This window comes from Staurois parvus, unplaced genomic scaffold, assembly GCF_062004578.1.
Source record: "Staurois parvus isolate SC_StPar_1 unplaced genomic scaffold, SC_StPar_1.0 ptg000347l, whole genome shotgun sequence".
NCBI lineage: Eukaryota > Metazoa > Chordata > Amphibia > Anura > Ranidae > Staurois > Staurois parvus.
In genome coordinates this window covers 5,766,308-5,792,371 of record NW_028318143.1, presented here as the reverse complement: position 1 = coordinate 5,792,371, position 26,064 = coordinate 5,766,308, and the positions used below count along the sequence as shown (strand labels likewise).

The 26,064-nt window shown below is 42.2% G+C and overlaps 1 protein-coding gene across 4 annotated transcripts in view; it reads left to right on the top strand.

Moving 5' to 3' along the window:
• The window catches only part of MCOLN3 (mucolipin TRP cation channel 3), a 62,113-nt gene extending 38,775 nt beyond the window's left edge, over nt 1-23,338 (top strand). For 3 of the 4 annotated variants that reach the window (XM_089684405.1, XM_089684407.1, XM_089684406.1), the window contains exons 9-15: nt 4,330-4,442; nt 5,834-5,983; nt 12,014-12,115; nt 14,636-14,758; nt 14,842-15,048; nt 21,355-21,485; nt 22,970-23,338. In XM_089684405.1, coding sequence (XP_089540531.1) covers nt 4,330-4,442; nt 5,834-5,983; nt 12,014-12,115; nt 14,636-14,758; nt 14,842-15,048; nt 21,355-21,485; nt 22,970-22,973 — 830 coding nt within the window. In that variant the 3' untranslated portion in view covers nt 22,974-23,338. Of the gene's footprint in view, nt 1-4,329; nt 4,443-5,833; nt 5,984-12,013; nt 12,116-14,635; nt 14,759-14,841; nt 15,049-21,354; nt 21,490-22,969 lie in introns of those variants that run through there. The other variant, XM_089684408.1, reaches the window with a different exon arrangement.
• Nucleotides 23,339-26,064: the final 2,726 nt, after the last annotated feature.

Genomic DNA, 26,064 nt, shown 5'->3' with positions numbered 1-26,064 from the left:
GCAAAGTCCCAAATTAAAGTCCAGTGTCCCAAAAATTTGTGACAAAAAATATAACTCTAACACAAACTTCATAAATTTTCTAGCATGCTCACATCATCAATGAAAAATCATTTATTCCAGACTCACCAAATACTGTGAATTCTCAAGCTGATATAGCTTTGAGATACAAAAAAAACAGGCTTGGAGGTAGAGTGTGGTATCCTCAGATGTTGTTTCTCCCTTTAACGATGTCTTACTGACTTTCCTTCCTGGATGTTTCCACATAGGTCGATATAAAAGAAAATGCCAATAGTATAATACTGTATGAGGGTCAAAGAAAATTTTCTTAAAAACCTTCCTTTTACTCACGTTAGATTTTATTGTTTTATTTATTTCATTGATTTGTTGTTTATTTTGATGTTTAGTCATTTTTTGAACAGCAGCATTTATTTTGATTTATTATTTATTTCTTTGGTGCAAGGTTTCTATTTACTGTTTAGGTTTAGTGCATGATTAGGTTCTAAGATATTATTTTAGAGTTTATTTCAAAGGATAGCTATATTCTTGTATAATTCTCATTTACTTCACCCCCTACACTCTTCTTTTGCACACTCTTCTGACCTGTCTGTTCATCCCTTCTTGTGGCTCTGCATCAACCTACACACTACTGGGTGTATTAGACGTCTGGTCCCTTCCACCAGCACCTTAAATCATTGCTGTGTCCTTTAGTGAAGCGGGATGGGACCACATCAGGTGCTTAGTGACACTCCTAGAAATGTCAGCTGCAGAACATTTTGCAGCAAATTTAGTTCTTTAAGACTGCAAAGTTCTGTGGCTTGGGTGGTGAAAGAGGTATGTGTTTTTCTTTTCTTAGCAGGGAGGCATTTAAAGAGAAATGCGGGTTTTGAAAAAAACATGCATACTCACCTATGTGAATGCAGCATCAATCCCATGCTACATCTATCCCTTGCCACCTCTACACCGAGAAATGAGCGATCAAAGACCACTGATTGCTCAGTTCTCTGTCTTCAGTGAGAAGAGAGCCAGTGCCTGTCAGTCACCGGCTCTCTGCTCTGACCGTCCAGTGCTCACTGGAGTGCTAGGCTGTGGAGGAGGCAGGAGCAGTTAGGCTCTCAGCAGCATGTTGAAAAGGTGAGCCAGCTACTGGTCAGGCATCTGCGTGGATCCCGATCAGAGTCTGGACCGGCTGAGTGATGGCAGCCAACAGTGGACTTTAGAAGTAATAATCAGTGCAAATACTGACACCAAGTCCGGAACAGTCTGGTAGTAGGTAAAGAAGGTTAGGGTGACTTTAAGTGGGAGGTCCGTATGGCACTAAGGGCAAGCTCCAAACAGTACTGTAGCAGACTCTGTGTTAATGAGAGAAGGAGAAGAAGCGCCTCTAAGTGCAGCATGACACTTTATTGTAGTGTAAAAGTAGGAACACTCACATTTAAGTCGTTAAATATGGCATGTAATTGTAGTAGTGAGGTGTAACACTGGAAAGGAACGGCTGTTATCGGTTTCCACTGAGTCCGTGTCCCGCTGGAGCAGCGTGGTGGCTGGAGGGAGACAGCTATGGAGCCGGCCGGCATGCACGTACTCCTCAATGCCAGATGGAACGCACGCTGGAGCGCAATGTCGGCGTGATGATGTCAGTGGACCAAGATACAATGCAACGTGTTTCGGAGCATGCTCGCTCCTTTGTCAAGCAGCTTGACAAAAGACTGGAGGGAGACAGCTATGGAGCCGACCGGCATGCACATACTCCTCAATGCTAGATGGAACGAATGCTGGAGTGCAGCATCGGCATGGGCGTGATGACGTCAGTGGACCAAGATGCAATGCGACGCGTTTCGGAGCATGCGCTGGCCTCTAGTGGCAGAAGCGCGCTCTTTTGTCAAGCTGCTTGACAAAGGAGCGCGCTTCTGCACTAGAGGCCAGCGCATGCTCTGAAACATGTTGCATTGTATCTTGGTCCACTGACATCATCACGCCGACATTGCGCTCCAGCGTGCGTTCCATCTGGCATTGAGGAGTACGTGCACGCCGGACGGCTCCATAGCTGTCTCCTTCCAGCCACCACGCTGCTCCAGCGGGACGCGGACTCAGTGGGAACCAATGAGAGCCGTTCCTTTCCGGTGTTACGCCTCACTACTACAATTACATGCCTGTATTTAACCACTTAAATGTGAGTGTTCCTACTTTTACACTACAATATAGTGTCATGCTGCACTTAGAGACAGTGGATTTTAGCCTGCTGTTTACTGCATATGAGTCACAGGAGTGCAGAACAAAGTGCACTTCTATGACCTACAGGAGAAGTAGGGCCAGAAGAGCTTTGGCCCTAGGGCTTCTTTAAGTGTCAGGAAGGATCCACTTAAGGTTGGGTTAAGTTGTAGGTTTTGGCTGAGGTGGTGGTTCAGTGTGAGGGGTAGCCTACAGGCCAAATTAAAGCTTGGGATTAGGTGGTGTGGAGGACACTTTTTCCGCAGAGAAATCTTGTGTCGAACACTACCATCCACTGATTCTCCACACTGAAAATCAATATACAGCAAAATCCAAGAGTTCATTCCCTGTATCATTTGTCAATTTTTTGTTAGAGGAATTTTCTTAGCAAATCCTTAGACCTGGAAAAAGTTTTTTTTGTTTTGCATTGTGTTAAATATTTTGGATTTGTAGAAGATACCCGAGTTGCTCAAATGGTGCTTTCATATGATTTGCGAAAATACCAAATGTGTATCTTACAACTTTGATCTATGTTATAAAGCCTCACGCTTAGGATAAATGTAAAACTAATTTGCATAACTGTTCCTACTTGAAATTGCGAATGGAAAAAAATAAAATGTTCTCGGGCTGTTTCTGAAAATTAAATGGGGAACAAAAACTTATTATGCCCACTTGATGGAGCAGAGGAATACGCATATGTTCTATGATCGCGTCATCTAGTGGTCATAATACATAACCAAATGTGAATAAATTAATGAATATGAAATTAATTATCCACATAAAATAGTGCCTAATTCATACACATTTCATATACATCATAAGTGAAAAAGAAAAAATGTCCATGCATGTGACTCTGTGCTTTTGGAAAACACAAGTGATCTCCACTTCTAGGTGCAAATAATATCCTCCAAATGGCAGCAATGCCTGCTCACCTCCCCTCCTTGACCCACACAGGGCCCCAAAGCAGTTTCCACCTCAGTGGTATATCTCCTCTGGCAGACTCCTTATTCCTCCTCCTCTCTTATTCAGACTCATAGAAAGACATAAAACTTTCCATAGTGTAGTATATTTATTAAGAAAGGGTAAAACACCACAAATAGATACACTCACATAGTCCTCTTGGTTAACAAGTGTTTTTACCACAACCTATTGGTAAATCTGCATGCACTGGGGAATCCAATATGGCCGCGGCGTCCGGACATGCGTCACCAGGAATGACGAACCGACGCGTTGCGTCACGTGCGTCGTGACTTCAACACGTGACGCAACGCGTCGGGTCGTCATTCCTGGTGACAGAGGGAGGTATTAGTGTTTATTATATAGATTTGTCACACAGGAGTATCAGATTTATATTAATTCATTTATATTAATTCTTTTTTGAATGCCCTTTATTTATGAGATACAAGCGCTTCACTATTTTTTTCTTTTTGTTTGCACTTGTTGGTATTCGTTAAGTGACAGCAGCTGTATTATAGTAATCATTCCATCGAGCGCAGGAGGATCCTTTACACTACAGTGTAGAAAAATTGACATCTCTGCCCAATGGTGTCAATGAGCCCTCCATGTTGCCATGAATCTAACTGTTTTGGAATATAGTTAAAGAATAACTAATGGCAAAAAAGTTTTTTAGTTTTGGATAGAGTGGAGAGGGTTTAGGACACCTATTAGGTTTTTATTGCAGTGTGTTCCCCCTTTATGGAGATTCTCCCTCTCTGTTTGTCCTGTATACCATAAGTGAAAGTAAAGAAAATCCCACATTTTGGGTTGTCCCTAGAAAAGTAATTGAGGGGAAATTTTCCAATAGGGACCTGGTGGTCCTCAAGGAATTCCCTTGATTTGCTGGGAATTCCTCTCTGGGACAGAAAGTGAAGGGAAATCTCTGTAATGGGACACAGATGGCAAAAAATAAATCTGACGGGTTATAACCCTCCAAAATGAAAAAAAAAAAAGTTTTGCTTATAGTACTTTAAATTGATGGATTAGTTCTGCTTCAAGAAATATAACCAAATAAGCCTCCAGACTTTCACTCCTTAGCACTTGGTATGTAAATATTTTGTAATCTGTCCTCATGAATTCCTTATCCATTCCCAGTAAACGCTGATTTTGTCTTTCTTTTTATAGTCCAGAAGAATACACATTACATGATGATATTTGATGCTATTATCATCTTCACCTGTATTTCTTCCATAACCCTCTGCATACGTTCCGTGGTTAAGGGAATTCATCTTCAAAGAGTAAGTTTATCTTTACAATTATTATTACCTATAACAGTGCAGTTTTGTTCAAAGTGAATATTTAGCAGATGGATGCAAGTTTTAGAGCAAATTATTTTTTAAAATGAACCATGTTTTAGAGATTTTTTAAAAAGTTTAAGCATAGGCCAGTCTATATTTACTAAGGGCAGTGGGATAATGAGAGGGGGAGCACTGCATTAAGAAGTCACAACTGTGAGTAGAAAAGCTGAGATGTGCAAGCATCTTATTTTTACAATGATATATTGTATTGTTGATATATATTTATTACTAATGCCTGCCATAGATGGATCGAATCTCGGCCGGTTCAGCACGCTCCCTCTTGAACTGGCCAAGATTCGATCCATCTATGGGCAGGCTGATTGTACCCAAGTCGATCCATTTATTGACTTGTGTACAATCAGCATATCAGATTTTTAGCATGCTATAATTGCCGTTAGCAGTAATCACGGTGTTCTCCCGGAAGGGATGGCTCCCTGCGCCCCCCGCTGAGAGAACACAATTGCTTTGCAGGAGACATTCCCCCATCAACATTGACTGTGTTGATGGGGAATCGAGGTTGCAGGAAAGAAAATCACATAATCTATGGCCTGCCTAAGTGATTCTGTACTTTGTCTATATTAGGCAAAGTAAGAAGTTCACTTTATAGGAAGAATTGTATGTATGTGTATTGTAAGGTAGTATGTACTTACCTTCCTTATGCTATCCTTCCAACAGACCACATAAGATTTCTTAGTAAGTTTTAACTTGCTGAACAAGCTGAAATTACATTGGGCTATGCATGACCCCTGAGGTTTCAACATTAAAGAAGTCATCTCAATGACTGGCTGCTCAGTCACCAAGCACAGGGGGTAGGGAGTGTGTCACATGGTCCCTTATTCCCAAAGGTAAATGGAATATCCAGGTCAGTACTGTCTCCTTATGGTCCTGCAAAGCCTCTCCTAGGTAAGTAAGACCTTCCCCTTTTTGTCAGTGCACATTACAGGATTGGGGACATCCACAGAGAACAATGTCAGTCCCTCACACAACATGCACAATTGTGAAGATGCAAGTCTCTATAGTCATTGCCTGCCTTCCACTCAGTACCTGCTCTAAGTTGTATGTAAAAGAAGTAACATCACAAGTGGAAAATAAATCACTGACTTGGAACAGGCCTGGCAGTAACAACTAAGTTTAAGTGTGTTCTAAACTTTAGTGGATGCTGATTGGGTGTATACTGGGAAACAGTCTGTAAAACCGAAAATTGTTTGCTCAAGGAAAGGTTTTGAGTTCTGCTTAATGCCAAGAGTGGACTTTTTTTTAATGATTTACAAACCCCCAGTTTTATGACGAACTTTCCTGGTCATTAAATAGTATATTTATTCACTTTGCAGGAATATGTAATGTACGTCCAACAACGATTCTCAAAGGCTGTGCCCTGGTCAGATCAAATGGAGTTTGTTAATGGCTGGTACATCCTGATTATTGTGAGTGATATTTTATCCATCGTAGGTTCCATTCTGAAGATGGAGATCCAGGCTAAGGTTAGTAGGCAAGAAGCATCGGGGCTTTGATTAGAAGCTCTTCCTAAAATTATAATGCTTTTGTAAAACATAATGACAACATTTTTTGTTAAGTGTAACAAAAAAAGGCTTAATTTTTTCCATCATATGAAGGGAATTTTAGGATCTTTAAAAAAGAAACTGTTTATACATTGCCTTATAGTAAAGATTGCTTGCAAATATTCTGTTGCTGGTCATGAACAACCCAATGGGCCAACCATTGGACCACACAGAGGTTAACTAGTGGGTGATAATAGGTGCTTATGAGTGATGGAATTTTAATTTTAATTGACAAGCTGTGTTATGATTTTGACATTTATGTTTCAACGTGTGCAGCTGTATACATGTGAGACAGAATCCTCTATTTAATAAACAAGACATAGCATTCTGATATTTCTAGTTTAGTCCATTATTCATGCTTGTGGGTGCTGGGTGGAGGAATAATATGAAGCAGTTTATCCATCCAGTATCCATCAATTCCTCTATAATTATTGAAATATGTTACAAACTAGGGGTCTCTAAATTTGAGTTTCGACCAAATGATAGTCACAAAAAAATATAAAAAATAACATAAAAGGTAGGGGGAAAAGAAGAAAGAAGGGGGGAATAATGGGGATAACTGCAACTGGGCATTTAGTTTTATTTTCCAACATATTGGAATGTTTGCATAAGCAGATGGAGATTGAAAAAAATCTGTATGGAATTTGTCTTTAACCCCTTTGTAGATAATAGCACACTGACAGTACAAGCACAATTTGATTTGACTTTGGATATCTATCAAGGACATACCTCAGGGTAAGATAGTTATGTAAATAAGCAGCACCAACCCATTAATACAGTAAAGGGCCATTCAACCAAAAGCCAGTATTTAAGTCCTATATCACTCAAGTTGCTTGGTGGTTCCATATTGCAGTGTGATGGAGCGAGCTAATGACTTGCATTATCACTGCTAATGACTTCCATTATCACTCCTGATCCTTACATGGCTTGTTCTAATATTAGTTTAGAGCTCCCATTATGGCAGTCGGTTCCCTGCACCACCTGTCCTATTACGTTTTCATAACTTCTGATACAGATCTCCTGGTTCTATTGGTTTGATAATTATTCTTAGCTATCATTACCAGTTGCTGTAGCACCTGCTTTGTAGGGTGTTCAGAAGGTCTATTGCCATATGCTTACTCCTCTCATGTGTATATGTGTATATATATATATATATATATATATATATATATGTCAATACACGTTACCATATCTACAGCCCTTTTGCACTTGCCGTAGTGTTTCTGTGCTTTATTGCTGTTAGTTTTCAGTCATCCGGCTTCATCTTCTCTGTTTGTATGTAACGATTAGCCTTGAACCTTCACCAACTGCTGGCTAATACTCAGCCCTGCAGCTTCGTTCCCTCTGCAGTGAACACCTGCCCCAGTAAGGAATGCTTAAATAGACTGCTCAACATTTGTCAGTCCCTGATCAGCAGGAACCTCTGACTTCTGTCTGCACTATTCAGGATAATTCCTGTGATTTTGAGTTTACCTAAAACTCTGTTTTGCAGCTGCTCTGACTGTCTGCCTTGTTTCTGCTTTTGTCTGTCATCTCAGACCTCCTTCCTGAGAATGTCAGTCCTGTTCATTGTGCCATTTCAGTGTGTGTCCTGCCTGTTAGTGAGCTGTTACCGCCGATGACAAAGTGGTTTCACCAAACTCTGTTACACCTTAAAGTGGAAGTGGATTGTATCTGAGCACCACAAACCAAAAGTGCTTAATTCATTTTTAATATTCAAAGCAAACTCGCCCATCCATCCATGTCTCCATGCTTAATTTTGCTGAAAAATCACTTAGAAAACTCTGCCTAGAATTGTTGGCCATTGCCATCTTGAGTAAAGGCAGATACTTCATGTAGGAATAACTTCCTGGAATCCACCTACCCTTAGCTCAGGCATACAGGCAGGAGGGTGTGCTTAGCTGAAAAAAAACTTTCCTCCCCTCCTGATGACTCCTGGGATTTATGACATAATATGCCTAGGCATGGAAACTGCAAAGAGACTATAGAAATGTAAAAAATAGTTTAAAACAAGTAAATAAGATATATTCCCCTATTTATTTACTAAAGCTGGCAGCATAAGGATTTAAAATGGTCAATATTGATTGAGAGTGAAGTTCCACTTTAATCATTTGTGCAACACGATTCCCTCTTCAAGCTGATCTGTAAATTGGTTATGGGTTCAAAGATACTTGCTTCTTGTACTGCTTGATAAAAAAAACTGATAATATTCCTAAAACATACTAGAGTCTCAGTACAATTTGATTGAGAAACTGTTTGTAGTTGTAATCACCATACCAGCTCCTCTACAAATTCCTTGTTACCTGATTATGTATGACACTTTTCTATAGACTCATATGGAAGAAGAATATTCATATTTCCTTCGCTGCAGCTGATTCCTTGCACCAGCTGATCAGTAAACTATTATTAGTTCTTATGGCCATATGTAATTTCCAGTGCCACTATTTATTACTTATCCCTTCATACAGCTCTACCTCATTCCCTGTTCCATGTGATATATAAACTGTACCTGTTGCATGGATCAGCTTTAAAGTACCGTATTTTCCGGCGTATAAGATGACTTTTTACCCCTTGAAAATCTTCTGAAAAGTCGGGGGTCGTCTTATACGCCGGTAACGGCATGCTGACACTTTTTAGGGGGCGGCGCGGTGCCGCCGCCGCGCCCCCCCCCTTCCAACAGAAGGGACACTAAGTAAAGGGGTGGGCAGGGGCTGCTGTCTCTTACCTGGCTCCGGTCCCACGACGATCCGGTCCAGGAAGCGCGGCTGCTCCTTCCTTCGGTTCGTCCACTGGATGTTCGCGTGGCTGCTCGGCTCCGACTCCTCACCGGTGATTGGCCGCCAGAACTGTAGCTCAGGAAAGGCACACAGGCGGCCAATCACCGGCGAGGAGGCGGAGCTGAGCGGCCCAGCGAAAATTGAGTGGAGATGCAGGTAAGTGTGCCGTGCTTTGGTGCTGCTGCAACCACATATGCTGGCTGCAGCACCACCGTACTGGAACAGGGGTCAGCAAGTGTCAGTGGGAGGAATAGTGCCCCATCGTTGGTGTCACTGATACCAATGATGGGGCATTATTCCTCCCACTGACACCAACGATGGGGCACTTTTCCTCCTCCCCACTGACACTAACGATGGGGCACTATTCCTCCCCCCCCCCCCCCTCACTGACACCAACGATTGGGCACTATTCCTCCCCCCCCACTGACACCAATGATGGGGCACTATTCCACCCCCCACTGACACCAATAATGGGGCACTATTCCACCCCCCACTGACACCAATGATGGGATACTATTCCTCCCACTGACACCAAAGATGGGGCACTATTCCACTGACACCAATGATGGGGTGCTATTCCCCCCAATGATACTAATGATGGGGCACTATTCCTCCCACTGATACCAATGATGGGACACTATTCCTCCCACTGACACCAATGATGGGGCACTATTCCTGCCACTGATACCAATGATGGGACACTATTACTCCCACTGACACCAATGATGGGACACTATTCCTCCCACTGACACCAATGATGGAGCACTATTCCTCCCACTGATACCAATGATGGGACACTATTCCTTCCACTGACACCAATGATGGGGCACTATTCCTGCCACTGATACTAATAATGGGGTACTATTCCTCCCACTGATACCAATGATGGGGCACTATTCCTCCCACTGATACCAATGATGGAGCACTATTCCTCCCACTGATACCAATGATGGGGCACAATTCCTCCCACTGACACCAATGATGGGGCACGATTCTTTCCACTGGTGTGCATTGGAAGAGGGGTAGTCTTATACGGCGAGTATAGCCCAAACACTACATTTTAGCAGGAAAAGTAGGGGGTCGTCTTATACGCCCAGTCGTCTTATACGCCGGAAAATATGGTAGTATTAGACCCACAACCAAAAATTTTATATACTGCAGCTTACCAATCATTAGATGTGGTGACTCCATTCTTTTTTTTTTTTTTTTTTTTTTAGGCCTTTTTCCCTCTGTTTTCACCTGTGATCTGGCCAGTGATACACCTCCGGTATTAGAGTGCTCCCATTCTGGATGAATGAGCACAGGGGCCACCTTTGGACAGCAGCATTGTCAGTCTGGGGAGAGGGGAGTGTTCGATGGACTAACAGATTGTGATACACTAATACATTGAAACCAAACTCTCCCTCACACTTTATAATCAGTTACAGCAAACAGTGTTTGTTTTTCCTTTTCGAATAAATATTTTACTTGAATAAATACAAGCTGATCATTGCCAGCACCCCTGGCAGTGGTTTGTCTCATCCCTGTAAATTGAAACATCTGGAAGAGAGTTTTTTCTTTTGAAAAACAACAGACTCACTGGCCGGATCACCAGATGAAAATAAAAGAGAGCCTAAAAATGAAACTAATGCAGCCATCACATCTAAAAATTGGTAAGCTGCAGTATAATAATTGTTTGCTTTTAGTTTTAATACTGCTTTAAGCATAGAGCACACAGAACAAGCTTAGCAAGGGAAATACAAACTTTCCCCAGCTCCTCACTGTGACAGGAGTCTCTTTGGGTGGGGAGCCCATGGAACCCAGCTCACTTTGGAGAGGTGGGGAGACCCCTGTCTCGGCTCCCCATATCCCTCTTATGTGTAAATCACCCTGTGCCTGTTAGGGGTACAGAGCAGGGGCGGACTGACAACTCATGGGGCCCCCGGGCAATAGGGGATCATGGGGCCCCTGTGTCCTTGCCCAAACTCAAAAAAGCCAATGGAAAAGGTACCAGGGGCATCTCATGGGGCCCCCTACTGACCCCGGGCCCTAAGGCAGTGCCCAAGTTTCCAAATGGTCAGTCCGCCCCTGGTACAGAGTCATCTGTTCTAATATTGTGTGGGCTTTGTCTCAGACTGTGTAGACATGTTTAGGAGATAGGTGGGGTCACACTCACATTCAACACTTGTGGCAGGGTAACTCTCATTAATCCCTTATACCTAATAAAGGGCAGGGCTCTGGGTGGTACATATACCCCATTGCACTTGAGCAATTGTAACCGTCACACTGTCAAATGTCCCTGCACCTCCTAGTCTTTAAACTGCCCTGTACTGTTCTCATTACCACAGACCTTTTAAAATATATACTGTTGAAATATTCAAGCCTGTATTATATAGTATACCATAGGGTCTATAAACTGGACATCGTTCTTACCATTGCACTCAGTTTTCTGTATGATCTGCTTTATATACTATTCATAGACCCCTTCTCTGTGCCTGTATACCTGCATCGTTTAATTTGCTCTATTAACTGGTCCCAGCTATAATATCTGGATCCCTTCCTCAAAATAACCATTACTTATCTAGTCATTGTAATTATTTGCCTGTTTGCATTTAAACCCTTATATGTCAACTCCTTACTGTCTGTCTTAAGCCTGAAGAAGCCATAGCACCAAGCTGCACCTGCCGGCTCTGGGGAAGTCCCTACTGCTTCCCCAAAAATTCTGGGTTGTGGAGGAGGGTGCTGAGGCATTGCAGATAGGCTGCTGTAGCTTGCATTCAATTTGTTGGGAGGAGGAGGGAGCAGGGGCGTATCTTGCTGGTCGCAGTCTCAGCCAGGACTGCACATGCACAGGGGTGACTTTGCAACCAGTAAGGTAAAGGATAACCCTGAAAACATGCAGGTGGGGACCAGCTAAAAAAAGAAGAGAAGTGACATTTTTATAGAAGACTAGGCATCTTCTGCATGTGTGGAGCTCCTGTGCTGAAATGTACGTTTATAATCACTTTAACACAGGGATTACATTTCCAGAAACAAAATGCTAGCCATCTTGCTTACATGTCATAATTCAGAAGTAAACTGTTACTTTGTATCATGATTCTAGCAAATGTGTTTTTCTTTCCAACATTTGAAATTGTGATGTTTCTGGAAGTAAAAATATAAACCATGTTACTGATTACACGTTTTTCTCAAGCAGAGCCTGACCAGTTATGATGTGTGCAGTATTCTTCTGGGGACATCTACCATGCTAGTATGGCTGGGAGTCATCCGGTATTTAGGATTCTTTCAGAAATACAATGTAAATATTCTGCATGTGACTGTTTTCATTTTCATTTGGTTTTGCTTATGTAAATGTACTGCACAGATATTTTTGTTGTATTAACAATTACAGAGATCTCATGAATGGCGATGAGTGGAGATTTTTGTTGTCTGAAGGGATTTCACTGACAGCAGAATTTCACTTAGACCTCATTCACACAGGTGTATTTAAGAGAATGGGATGTACTGGGGTCCCATTCATGTCTATTGTCGGTCACAGCTGCTGCTCCCAGTTTAACATTTGTATGTGCTGATGTATGCAGATGCATGTCCCCAAACTCACACTGTCTGCATTCGGGGACACACACCTGCATGGATGGCAAATTGGGAGCAGTGGCTGTGTCCATGCAGCTGCTGCATCCCAGTAGACATGAATGGAACTGCCTGCATGCGGATGCATTGAGCGCCGTTGCCCATGCAGGTGTATACCCGTGTGAACAAGCCCTAACGCTCAACTGTGCTCATTGAGTCCCTTCAGTTAGATTCACTTTAAAAAAAAAAAAAAAAAAAACCCTTGTTTTTTATTTAGAGGATGTCAATTTTTTTTTTTATTTAATTTAGTCTTCTTTGTATTTGTGTTCTTTTCCATTTTTTTGATTGTTTGTTATTTGTGTACTTTCTTTTTAATGTATTTTTATTTCACTTTTGTATTTTACTACTTCACGGTCTTCATTTTTTATCCGCTAATAAAGTTAAAAAATGAGGCTAATGAAGGGGCTGTTCGGCAAAGGAAATGGTCCAGGATAAATAAAAGGGGCTTCCTTAATCCTCAAAGCCATTTAAAGTCAATTGCACCCATAAATATACCAACAACCTCTTTAATTTCCCTTTCCCCATTGATTCCAATGCACTTTGTTAAAATGGCAAAATCTGGTCTCTTGATGTGTGCTGAAAATTTGGGGAGATGAAAACTCTCAATTCCACTAATCCCTCCTGGTAAATAGATTGCTCTACATCAGGGGTCGGCAACCTGTCGATCGCAGTCTACCTTTCGACTGCGGGCAGGTGACAGGTAGGCTACGAACAGGTACCCGCGCTGCCAACCCCCAGCTTTTAGTTGCCACTCCCTTTCCCCCAGCCTCCTCCGCTGCTGCTGACATTCTTAGTGCACAGTCCATCTCTTTCATGTTGTTCAGATAGATCTCCACCTCTCAAAGGTTGCCTACTCCTGCTCTACATGAATACTTCTGTCTCCTACGAATTTAATTTGCTTGAATATTGTTACAATCAGCAAAATCTATATGTACAGAATCATGTAATGAATTATATACTTTATTCTGGAATTAATTCAGGCTTTTGGCATTATATCTATATAAAATGTATAAACCCACAGTGAGCGCTTATGATTTTTATTATTTTTTTCTAGGACTAACATTTAGAACCTTAAAGGGAAAATAATAGTATCTTTTCAATGAGCGCATATTTGGAGATATTATTTGTGTTTACCTGAAAGCAATTTTTAATCTGGCTCGTGTTTTTGGTATGTTTTGCTTTTTCATATTTTTATTTATGTATTGAATATGGAGATTTGTAGACCAGCTACTAGAGGGAGCATGGAAATACAGTTTCCTCTTTGGTGTGATCCTATCAATCTGTGTAAAGGGATGCTGTGGCTGCACTTTTGCTTATTGCGCTTTTTTTTTTTTTTTTTTTTTTTTTTTTTTTTTTTTTTTAAATCTGCAACAGAATTTGCTAAAAAATCCTGGCAATGTATATAACTGATCTAGAATTAATTTTCTCTTGCTGTAATTAGGAGTTCTAATGGTTAGTACCACTATCTGATGAAAACATGTCCTGCATTACATGTCCACAGTGTATTCTGGAGCTGTGGATTTATCCATATTACCATAGAAAAAATGTTTTTGTTTATGGTGCCTTCATTACCTCTAGAGACTTTTACCTAAAAATCAGAGTTAAGCAAGAAAGGAGATTGCCGACATCACTGATCACATGACCATATATAAGGATCTCTCCAGCATTGGGCTATATCATCAGTCTAGAATTCATTTATTACAGGCATTTAAATAGCGCCAACAATTTTTACAGCACTTTACATACTATTTATTCACATCAGTCTGTGCCCGTAACAAGCTCACAGTCTAAGGTCCCTATGATAAACGCATTCACATACTTGGACCCGTTTAGACAGGAGCCAATTAACCTACAAGCATGTCTTATGGGTGTGGGAGGAAACCCTCACAAGCACAGGGAGAATGTGCAAAGTCCATGCAGTTAGTGACTGGGATTTGAACTGAGGACCCCAGTAGTCCAAGGCAGAAGAATGACTAAGCCACTGTGTAGCCTTCCTCTGTGTTTTGGCAGTATGAAGTGGCTGGAGCCAAGTTGTTAACTGAAGAACATAACATACTGTAGTATTTTTATGTGCATTTCACTTTTTTTTTGCCAAACTGTGAAGCGATGAAGATAATATTGACAGAATGCCAGGTTATGCAGTTATATTAGTTATAGAATAAATTTTATATGCAATTGTTTTGCACAGATCTTGATTCTTACTCTGAGAGCCGCCCTTCCAAACGTGATGCGCTTTTGCTGTTGCGCAGCCATGATCTACTTAGGCTACTGCTTCTGTGGCTGGATTGTTTTGGGACCTTATCACACCAAGGTAATGTACCAGCATGGTGCCGTGTTGATGGTCCTTGAAAGCAGGTGTAGCTGTACTGATTGTTATGCTTGTATTTTTCTCAGTTCCGGTCTCTGGACATGGTGTCCGAGTGTCTGTTCTCCCTTATAAATGGCGATGACATGTTCACTACATTTTCCATCATGCAACAGAAGAGCTACTTGGTGTGGCTGTTCAGCCGTGTCTATCTGTATTCCTTCATCAGCCTCTTCATCTATATGGTTCTCAGTCTTTTCATCGCTCTAATTACTGACACTTATGATACAATTAAGGTAGGTACATTTCCAGGTGACTTTTAGCTTTTTCATTCTCTGAAATGCGTTTGAAAACTAAAATCAGGAAAAGTTACTGTAGGAAACACCTCCGTCTTTCTGTACTGCAGTTTGTCATATATTACAAATCTTCCTCCACACTACCTTATAAACACAGTTGTTGACTGTGGAAACTTGTGCCCATTCAGCCAAAAGCACATTCATGAGGTCAGGTACGTATGTTGGAAAAGACCTGGTTCACAATTGGCGTTTGAATTCATCCCAAAGGTGTTCAGTAGGGTTGAGGTTATACTAACCTCAGGGAGTGAGAGCGCTCTTGCTTGTGTGCAAGGGGGCATGTTGGACCGCTGGAGACCCAGGACACTCAGTTGTGTGTGTAGTGGTCCAACTCTCCAATGTGCTGCCAAATGTGTATTTAACCCTTGCTACAGCACATGGCAAGAGAACAAAATAAAAAGGTCAGCATATGTATTACAGTATATTCAGCCTGACTGCATTACGGTGATAGATATGGAACGTTCCATTGGGCTTAAAGTGATAGGGTTAGCAGCAGAATCCTCTCACTGAACACAATCTCCATTAGGCTGCCAGCACTGGAAACAAATGTAGTGTATTTGCTGCAAGGTGCTGGGCTCTCCTGAATGGAAACACACATTACTGACAGCAGAGCCAGATGAGAGAGTTGTCTCATTTATTTTTTTTAAAAAGGGATATTCAATCTAGTATTTAGATGAGTGTCCTGTGTTTATGAAGCTTTCAATTGCATTTGTCATGCTTATCACTTAATACTAAAAATTTAGGTGCCCACACTATCCGGATCAGTGACATCTCTCATAGAACAAACAGAACTTTGCTTAGGTAAGCATTGTATTGTAAACAAAAGCAGAACTTGATGTACTTAATCTTCCCTTAATCTTCTGTGTGAATTTTTTTCCCACTAAAGGTTTTATTAACATTTTCACATACAGTACATGACAAAAAAAATGCAAAAGAAAAGAAAGCATCATACACAGCCTTTAAAGCAGCACATAGATTTAGCAAAATTATAGATTGCTCATTTCCCCCATCAACACATTCGGTGTTGATGAGGGAATCTCTCTCGCTACTGTGTTCTGACAGTGGGGAGCCTTCCCTGCTAGCAGAACACTGTGATCACTACTGGTGGCCAGGTTAAAGTGGTTATACTGGGATGATGCCTGCAGCTACAGGTATCATCCCGGGATTTTATATTTATTTTTTCATTTGGCAATGCTCTTTGTTGTAAAAGCAATCCTAGCATCTAATTAGCCTGCCCAGGCTCTCCTGTTTCATTGGGGAACCCAGGACTGAAACTGGCAGTTCTGCCAGTTGACCATAGAGATGATCAAGGACTGGAACTGTCAGGGTCCTGTCCACGGCAGGAGTTCTGGAAGATCTCGCATTTCTGCCAATACTCTACATGGCTGCCGAAGTACACATCAGCCTCAGTCTGGTGCCAAACAGCCTTTATAAGGAGGCTCATCACGTCCTCTGGTTGCTGGATGATCTCTAGCTCCCCGTGCCCTGTTCCTGTTTCCTGTGTTTCTGACTTGTGATTTCCTGTTACCCGATTCGGCTTGCTTCTGGACCTGTCTACTCTGATTACTCCTGATCTGACCTCGGCTTGGCTTACGGATACTCTCGCTCCTCTGTTCTCATCTGACTACGTCCGCTCTGATTCCCACCACGTACCTGACCTTGGCTTGAACAGACTACCCAGTAAACATCCAAATCCCGGAAGGGCTTGCACACCACGCACAGGCGCCTCCTGTCTGCAGACCTATCTCCGTGTACCAGCTGTGCTTCTGAGTGGACCACCAAACAAAACTCCTACAGGCGACCTGTGCAACTTTGGGCCAGACTCTCGCTGTCCCACTCTCAGGCGAGTCCGGAACTTAGCCGCAAGGGAAGCCCTCTCTCCATTGGCCTCCATCACCAAGCATGTGATAGGAACATCTCTTATCGCCTTACCATCTTTATGGTCTAAGAAACCAGAAGCAGCTAAAGGCATCATCCCAGTATTTATTTTTTCATTTGGCGATGCTCTTTGTTGTAAAAGCGATCCTAGCGTCTAATTAGCTTTCCCCGGCTCTCCTGTTCCATTGGGGAGCCCAGGACTGAAGCTGGCAGTTCCGCCAGCTGACCATAGAGATGATCAAGGACTGGAACATCTCTTATCACCTTACCATCTTTATGGTCTAAGAAACCAGAAGCAACGAGTGTTTCGGATGTAAACAATCCATTACTGGCTTGGGAAAGCATCATATCACAGCGATCTTGGTTTGATCTGATGCTTTTAAGGGCAGAGGAGAGATCTGGGTCTAGTAGACCCCAGATCTCTCAGTATAGATTACCAGTCGCTGCCCATGCTATCACAAGGGATGTTGTTCATCCCTTGTGTTAACAATAAAGTTGATTAAAAAGAACAAAAAGACAGTGTAAAAATAAAAAATTGAATAAAAGAAATATTAAAATTAAAAAGATTTTGTAAAGCTCCCCCCCCCCCCCCCGTGCTCATGCATGTTATAAGCTGCACTGGGTATATACAGCTGGATAAAACAAAAACCATGTCTGCCTTCATTTCTGGCTGCAAAACAACAAAATGTGATTATTTTAAAAGAGGTCATTCTTTTCTATTAAAAAGGAGGGGCAAGAGGCTCCATAAATTTAACGTATCACTGAACATTCACTATGTGCCAAGTAACCAAAAACCAAACATCAAAGAAAGGAGGGGATGTGAAAAGAGATTCACAAAGAAAGTGGTTACATAATGAACAGAAAGCGATACTCAAAAGTTATTAAAAAAATGATGCTTTATTACAAAATTGCATGTGTAGACATTTTAGGTAAATACTTCAGTTAGCCATCACCGCAAGATGAGACAATACAACAAAATATGACCTAAAACCAATTAAAAACAGACGTCATGACCGGTCATGTGTAGAGAAAGTGCTGTAAATGTAATGACATATGGTCTAGTACAGGGGTCTGCAACCTTTAAGACATAAAGAGCCACTTGGACCCGTTTCCGAAGGGAAAAAAAAGACTGGGAGCCGCAAAACCATTGCAACATTTATAACAAATCCGACACTGCATATATTGCAAAAAGCACTCTGGTCATGAAGGGGGTTTAAGGGCCCAGTAAGCAAAGGGTTATTCAGGGCCACAGTGTATCTTCATAATCACAATCATAGCCTTAGGTCAGTGGTGGGCAACCTTTTTTTTCAACTGAGCCAAATCTCGCCAAAACCACGATTGAAATTGATTTTGACAGCCACATTTTTAAAACTGAAAATACATCCCCCATATAGTAATTCATCCCCCATAGTAATTCATCCCCCATATAGTAATTCATCCCCCATAGTAATTCATCCCCCATATAGTAATTCATCCCCCATATAGTAATTCATCCCCCATAGTAATTCATCCCCCACATAGTAATTCATCCCCCATAGTAATTCATCCCCCATAGTAATTCATCCCCCATATAGTAATTCATCCCCCATATAGTAATTCTTCCCCCATAGTAATTCATCCCCCATATAGTAATTCATCCCCCATATAGTAATTCATCCCCCATATAGTAATTCTTCCCCCATAGTAATTCATCCCCCATATAGTAATTCATCCCCCATATAGTAATTCATCCCCCATATAGTAATTCATCCCCCATAGTAATTCATCTCCCACATAGTAATTCATCCCCCATAGTAATTCATCCCCCATATAGTAATTCATCCCCCATATAGTAATTCTTCCCCCATAGTAATTCATCCCCCATATAGTAATTCTTCCCCCATAGTAATTCATCCCCCATATAGTAATTCTTCCCCCATAGTAATTCATCCCCCATATAGTAATTCTTCCCCCATAGTAATTCATCCCCCACATAGTAATTCATTCCCCACATAGTAATTCATCCCCCATAGTAATTCATCCCCCACATAGTAATTCATCCCCCACATAGTAATTCATCCCCCACACAGTAATTCATCCCCCACACAGTAATTCATCCCCCACACAGTAATTCATCCCCCACATAGTAATTCATCCCCCATATTGTCTCAATTCACTTACCTTTGCTCCGCGCGTTCCTCTCGCTGTGTTCCCGCGCCGTTCTGGTCTTCAGGGCGGACTGAGAGAGGAGTTCGTCACTCTGCCCCGCATACATCCTGGCTGCCCCACCTACATCCTGACAGCCAATGTTCCACGCTCCGCGGGCCGGATTTTTGAGGAGGGAGGGGAGTGGGCGCCCGGCACACAGAAGAGCCGCATGTGGCTCGCGATCTGCGGCTTGCCGACCACCTGGTGGGCAGTGTGCTCCGGAGCCGCAGCAAAGATGAAAAAGAGCCGCATGCGGCTCTGGAGCCGCGGGTTGCCGACACCCGGTCTAGTACATATGCAGCACCGACACATTGGTTATACCACCATGTAGGGGATGTGTTCAAAAATAGTACCATATGGCTTAACAAAAAATGCAATGCTAAAGATATCAAATATAGGTACCAGTATAAGATGGATTCAGGAACCCAGTGCTTAACCTAAACAGCAGTTCAAGGAAATTATCAGAGAGAGATTATGGCAGTATTACTACACTTCTACTGAATGTGTGATACACAGAATAGTGATAAGAATGGGCACTATTAGGCAATAAGAGTGGTAAGATCTCAAATCGAGACAATCATGTCCAATGTGATGAAATGAAGAGAACATGGTGACCATGGTAATATCTCCATATTGCTTCCGCAATGTATATTTGAAGTGGCAGGGCCCTGCCAATGTAATATAGGAATTCTTCACCGCCAACGTGCGGACTATATACCTTCCTTATTATAAGTCTATGATGCAGAATATAGGAGTATCCATGCCTTGTAGTAAAGGTAGGGTGCTGTGCACCTTTCAGAACATGTAACATGATGTCCCCATCCTGTAATAAATCTGTCAGGCTCCGCCCAACGGGATCTCTAGTGGTCCACAGCACGGGGTTTCCCAGGACGCGAAGTCTAAGTCCCAGTCTGCCTTTTCACCAGGGCCCCTGATAGTGGGGATGGATTTGGTGCAAGACTGGAATCAGGTCGCGCCCCTGGGCACCCCCGGTGGTGGCAGAGGGGTCCCGCTGAGGGTATGTGCCTGCGGGGATGAGCCTGCTGTGAAGGGGATGACAGGTCCAATCCGAGCGGATGGATGGGATGACAGATCCCAATCCGAGCGGGATGGATGGGATGACAGATCCCGATCCGAGCGGGATGGATGGGTGACTGCTAGGAGTGAGCGAGGTCAGACTAGCCGGGTCGGTATCGTGCGGCCAGCGTGGTACAGGGGGAGCAAGCGGAGAATGGTCGGGGTCACAAGCCAGGTTCAGCAGGTAGCGGGCAGCGCGGTACCGAGGGTCAGGCAGAAGGATGGTCAGGAATGAGCCGGGGTCAGAGCAGGAGAGGGTCAGCATAAATCAGAACAGGCAGAGTTTGGCAACAAGGAAGCGTACTTACAGGAACAGCAAGAAGACCTTGCGGCAACTTGGAGATGCACAGGGCAGTTTTAAATAGAGCGCCCTGTTCTCCCATTGGTGCGGCCGCGATCGCTAGTGTGCATGCGCGGCCGCCGCCGCGATCGCCGAGGACTCTGTGCTCGCCGGCTGGGACGGATCGGCAATCTGCGCATGCGCGCACCGCCGAGGACCCGGGATCCCTGACAAAATCAGTGACATAGAGAAAGTCAGTGTAATTGTCACTTAATAAATCAAGGCAGTGGCAATAATGCGCAGTGCTTCCTTCTGAAAGTTTCCAATATTCCACTCGCCACTCGTGCCAAAGATAGATAGCCTTGCAAAGTCTCTCTCATTGATGGATAGACGCCCGTGGTCCCGGAGGCAGCCGCCACCATCAGGACTAGAGGCAAGCGGGCTCCGCTTCCATCCTGGTACTCGTGTAGCCTAATGGGTTATACTGGGATGATGGGTTATACTGGGATGATGCCTGCATCCCAGCTGGATAAAACAAAAACCATGTCTGTCTTCATTTCTGGCTGCAAAACAACAAAATGTGATTATTTTAAGGGGTCATTTTTTTCTATACCCACTGTATATGAGAAGTGTCATGATAGGCCTGGCGTTAAAGTGGTTGATTAAAAAAAGTCTTTACTCACTTTAAATGCTTGTTATTTTTTTTTTTTTTTCTGTAACCTACTTTCAGATCTTAAATAAATAATTTTGTTCAGCTCTTGTGCCTGTAAATTACAAATATTTATTATTTAAATAAAAGAATGTGATGTGACTTTCCACCATTGCAGAATTACCAGAAAGAAGGTTTTCCAGAGTCTGAACTTCACATCTTTATCTCAGAATGTAAAGACTTGCCGACATCAGGCCGGTACAGGGAAGACAAGGAAATGGCTGTATCCCTTCTGTGCTGCTGTCAACGGTGAGTATTGATCATTGAGGTGACATTGGAGATTTTTGAACTTCTATCAATAGTTGTTTAAGGCCCAGCCCCACTGTAAAGGAGGATTTTTAGGTTTCCTGGAGTTCAGTTTTAAAGGATATGTTCACCTTTGGAACATGTTACATGTTCTACCAGTATTTTAGAGTGGAACATGTAACATGTTCCAGCTCCTGCCTCCTTTCCCCCCATTTCCCCCTCCCTTTGACAGAGGGTGGGGGATCCTATCCCTGCACTCGCTGTCACAATTCAAAAACAGCAGACATGAGGGGATCCACCTACATGGCCCTGTCATTCATTCACAGAGTTCTATGACTGAATTACAGATAACGTTGGCTGCCGCAGCCGATAGCTTGTAGTTCTCAATGAACTGGGAGGACACTGGTGATCACTCTCGTAGTTAATTGATTCTTCCTGCTGTGCAGTAACTGTCTGCCCATACAGGAGGTACAGGCAGACAATTGACTAAGAGTCTGCAGGATTCTGGCATTGTTCCCGCAATCTGCTGATCGTGGGAGCAATGCTTTACAAGCTGCAGTGTAAAAAATAATAAATGCAAATTACCTACTGATAAAAGCTGGTCCTTAGACCGGCTTCTGTCGGACAGGCTGCTGTACACTCAGGCTGAATGTCAGCCAATTTCTGCTGAACCAGCCGAAATTTGGCCCGTGTGTACCAGCCATAAGATAGAGCCATAGCCTCTGGAGCATGTGTAAAAAGACCAGTAAAACCACTTCTTGTTAAATTTCTCTTCTTTACCTCTCAAGGCAGCAGTGATACTTTCCATGGCATGAATTTCAGGTAATTTAGTGAACCATATCAAGAGTGTAGGAGAGGAGTCCAGCTTCCACAGTGCTGGTATACAGGCCTTTGCAGCATTTAATAGATGGACCAACACTGAGTTTTTATACGTGCTGTTTGAGAGATCAGAATGATGGAGAAGGTATCTAGCCAGGTCAGAGCCCAAATTGTAAATGGTAAGCCGCTTGATAGTGTGCTTCACTTGGGACCAAAACCCCTCTAGTTTCTTTCATGACCAAAAGATGTGTAACATGGTACCCTCTTCCTTCATGCAATGCCAACAGGTGCTCACAACATCAGGATAGATTTTCTTCAAGAGGATCAGAACCTTATACCATTGAGTGAGGACCTTATAGCCCAACGCCTGGTATTCACTCACCACTGATAAGTAATGGGCAATGTAAAGTATGTTTTCTCTTTGCTCAGAGGAGTGTGATAAGTCCAAATCCCTTTCCTGCTACATCAGAAAACCAGGAACTACAGCTTTGAGTTTCAACTGTTAAATATGTGCAAAGGAACTTAGAACTCCATCTGATGACGGGGAATAGTAATTAAGGGATATTCATATGTAATATTATATGTTCACCAAGAAAATGTTTTCATATCCGACCAAACAAACATGTTTATATTGTATTTATGGGAGCCTTTTTTTTTTATTTTCACAGGTAGAATGAACTTAAGTCGGAGATGTAACTGCATCACAAGGAGATGTAGAATGGATCAGACACATTCCTGCAAGCAGTGAAAAGCCTGTTAAACTATATTATTTAAAATTAAAAGAGACTTGTGACCTTGTCAGAATACACAGTCTTCAAATAGATTTATAGGTGGAGCTGGGCTCTTTAGTTATTTTAATTATTTCAAAATGTATCTCATTCATGACTATATAGTTGTACCTGTGTGCTTTTGGGCAGTCTTTGTCTGACTACATTGTCTGTGTAACTTAACTTGGTCTGTGTTGATTGTAAATAATTATACAAACCGTATGAAAGGAATCTCCAGCTTTTATGGCAGTAAAAAGCTATTTTAGTTGAGCTGTGCCATCCTTCTTGCTATCCCTTGTAAAAGTAGTTTTTTATTGCTCTCTCTCATGCAACAGCTCTCTAGCAATCCCTAAATAGCAGTTGTGAAATTGTAGACTGGAAATCAAACTTTTGAAGGTAATGCCCATTTTTACACTTTTAAATTTATTAAATACCTTCTTCAGCTCTGTGTCCACATAAGGGCATGGGGGAGCTTTTGTCCATAATGGGCATGGTATTGACACAGTTCCCCAGATGATCCACATTGGCTCACAATTGATATGATCCAAAAATATTTAGACAGAATAAAGGTGAATAAAGCACCTGGACCAGATGGCATACACCCATGGGCCCTTAAAGAATTGAGCTCTGTCATTTCAAAGCCATTGTTTCTAATTTTTAGGGACTCTGACTGGCATAGTACCACTGGATTGGTGTAAGGCCAATGTGGTTCCAATATTTTAAAAGGGGACAAAATCTTTACCAAGTAATTATAGACCAGTTTAACTTCTATAGTTGGGAAGATACTGGAGAGTTTAATAAAAGACCAAATAGATGAGTTCTTGCTGGAAAAAAATATTTTAAGCAACAGACAGCATGGATTCATGAAAGACCGAAGTTGTCAAACAAATCTGATTTCTTTTTATGAGGAAGTGAGCAAAACCTTGGACAGAGGGGTGGCGGTGGACGTGGTATACTTGGACAGAGGGGTGGCGGTGGACGTGGTATACTTGGACAGAGGGGTGGCGGTGGACGTGGTATACTTGGATTTTGCAAAAGCGTTTGACACCATTCCCCACACAATGTGTAAGGTGAAGTCTACAGGTTTGGAAAAATCTGTATGTAAATGGATAGAAAACTGGCTAAAAGATCATATTCAGAGAGTAGTGGTTAATGATTCATACTCTGCATGGTCTAGGGTTCTCAGTGGTGTACCCCAAGGTTCAATGTTGGGACCCTTACTTTTTAATATATTTATAAACGATATAGGGTCTGGGATTATAAATCCCATTTCAGTCTTTGGGCACCAATTCACAAAAACAACATTGGGGAACTGGAGAAAGTACAGAGAAGCAACCAAACTGATAAGAGGCATGGAGGAGCTCAGCTATGAGGAAAGATTAGAGGAACTGAATTTATTCTCTTGAGAAGAGGAGATTAAGGGGGGATATGATCTCCATGTATAATACATAAGGGGGGATATGATCACCATGTATAATACATAAGGGGGGATATGATCACCATGTATAATACATAAGGGGGGATATGATCTCCATGTATAATACATAAGGGGGGATATGATCTCCATGTATAATACATAAGGGGGGATATGATCTCCATGTATAATACATAAGGGGGGATATGATCACCATGTATAATACATAAGGGGGGATATGATCACCATGTATAATACATAAGGGGGGATATGATCTCCATGTATAATACATAAGGGGGGATATGATCACCATGTATAATACATAAGGGGGGATATGATCTCCATGTATAATACATAAGGGGGGATATGATCACCATGTATAATACATAAGGGGGGATATGATCACCATGTATAATACATAAGGGGGATATGATCTCCATGTATAATACATAAGGGGGGATATGATCTCCATGTATAATACATAAGGGGGGATATTATCTCCATGTATAATATATAAGGGGGGATATGATCTCCATGTATAAATACATCAGTGGTTCATATAGTGAACTCTGTGTACAGCTATTCACCTTGAGGTCATCACAGAGGACAAGGGGGCACTCTTTATGTCTGGAGGAAAAGAAATTTAATCTCCAAACACAGAAAGGTTTCTTTACAGTAATAGATGTGAAATAGACTCCCCCAAGAGTTGGTTCTGGCCAGCTCAGTGGATTGCTTAAAAAAAAGTTCTGGATTCTTTCCTAGATACACAGGATATAACTGAATACTAACATTTATAGGTAAAGTTGATCCAGGGAATATCCGATTGCCTCTCGGGGGATCAGGAAGGAATTTTTTTCCCCTGCAGGAGCAAATTGGATCATGCTTTGCTGGGGTTTTTTGCCTTCCTCTGAATCGGCTGTGGGTATAGGTTTATAACTTTTTTTTTTTTTTTAATGGTTGAACTGGATGGACTGTTGAGTTTTTTCATCCAGACTAATTATGTACACAGTCTGGATAAAATGGCATCCCCCTTTCTCATTGGGCTGAGCATTTTTTTTTTTTATATTGGTTGGGGTCACAAAAAAATCTAGCCAATAGGTAAGGGAGGAAGCTAAAGTGAAAGCTGTTATAGGAGAGAGGGAGCAATAAACAACTTATAACAGCATGGTAGATGGGCTAGAAAGAGAAATGGCATTTATCTCAGTAAAAGAGATTCCTGTACTGAACATGATCTGCACCGTCAAGTCCCGATATCTGTGTTCCTTCCCCTCTTTACTGTCAAAACTGCAGCACAAAGATGTAGAGAAGAAAGAAATGGAATGGACCAGATGATATCTCATCAGTAAATGGCTCAGTATATCCAAAACTAATATGAGTGAAGGTTGGTGTGTAAAGTGGTTGTAAACCTCAGACATGAAATAAGAGCAAAGCATATCCCTCTATAGTGTGTACTTGTCTCAATCCAGAGCACTAAGTGTCATTTAACTGTTGCTGTCTCACTCTTCTGCTATCAGCATGAGTCACTTCTTATAAGTTTACCAGACACTAAGAGCTAAAAAGGTGACAGGGGAGGGAGCTCAAG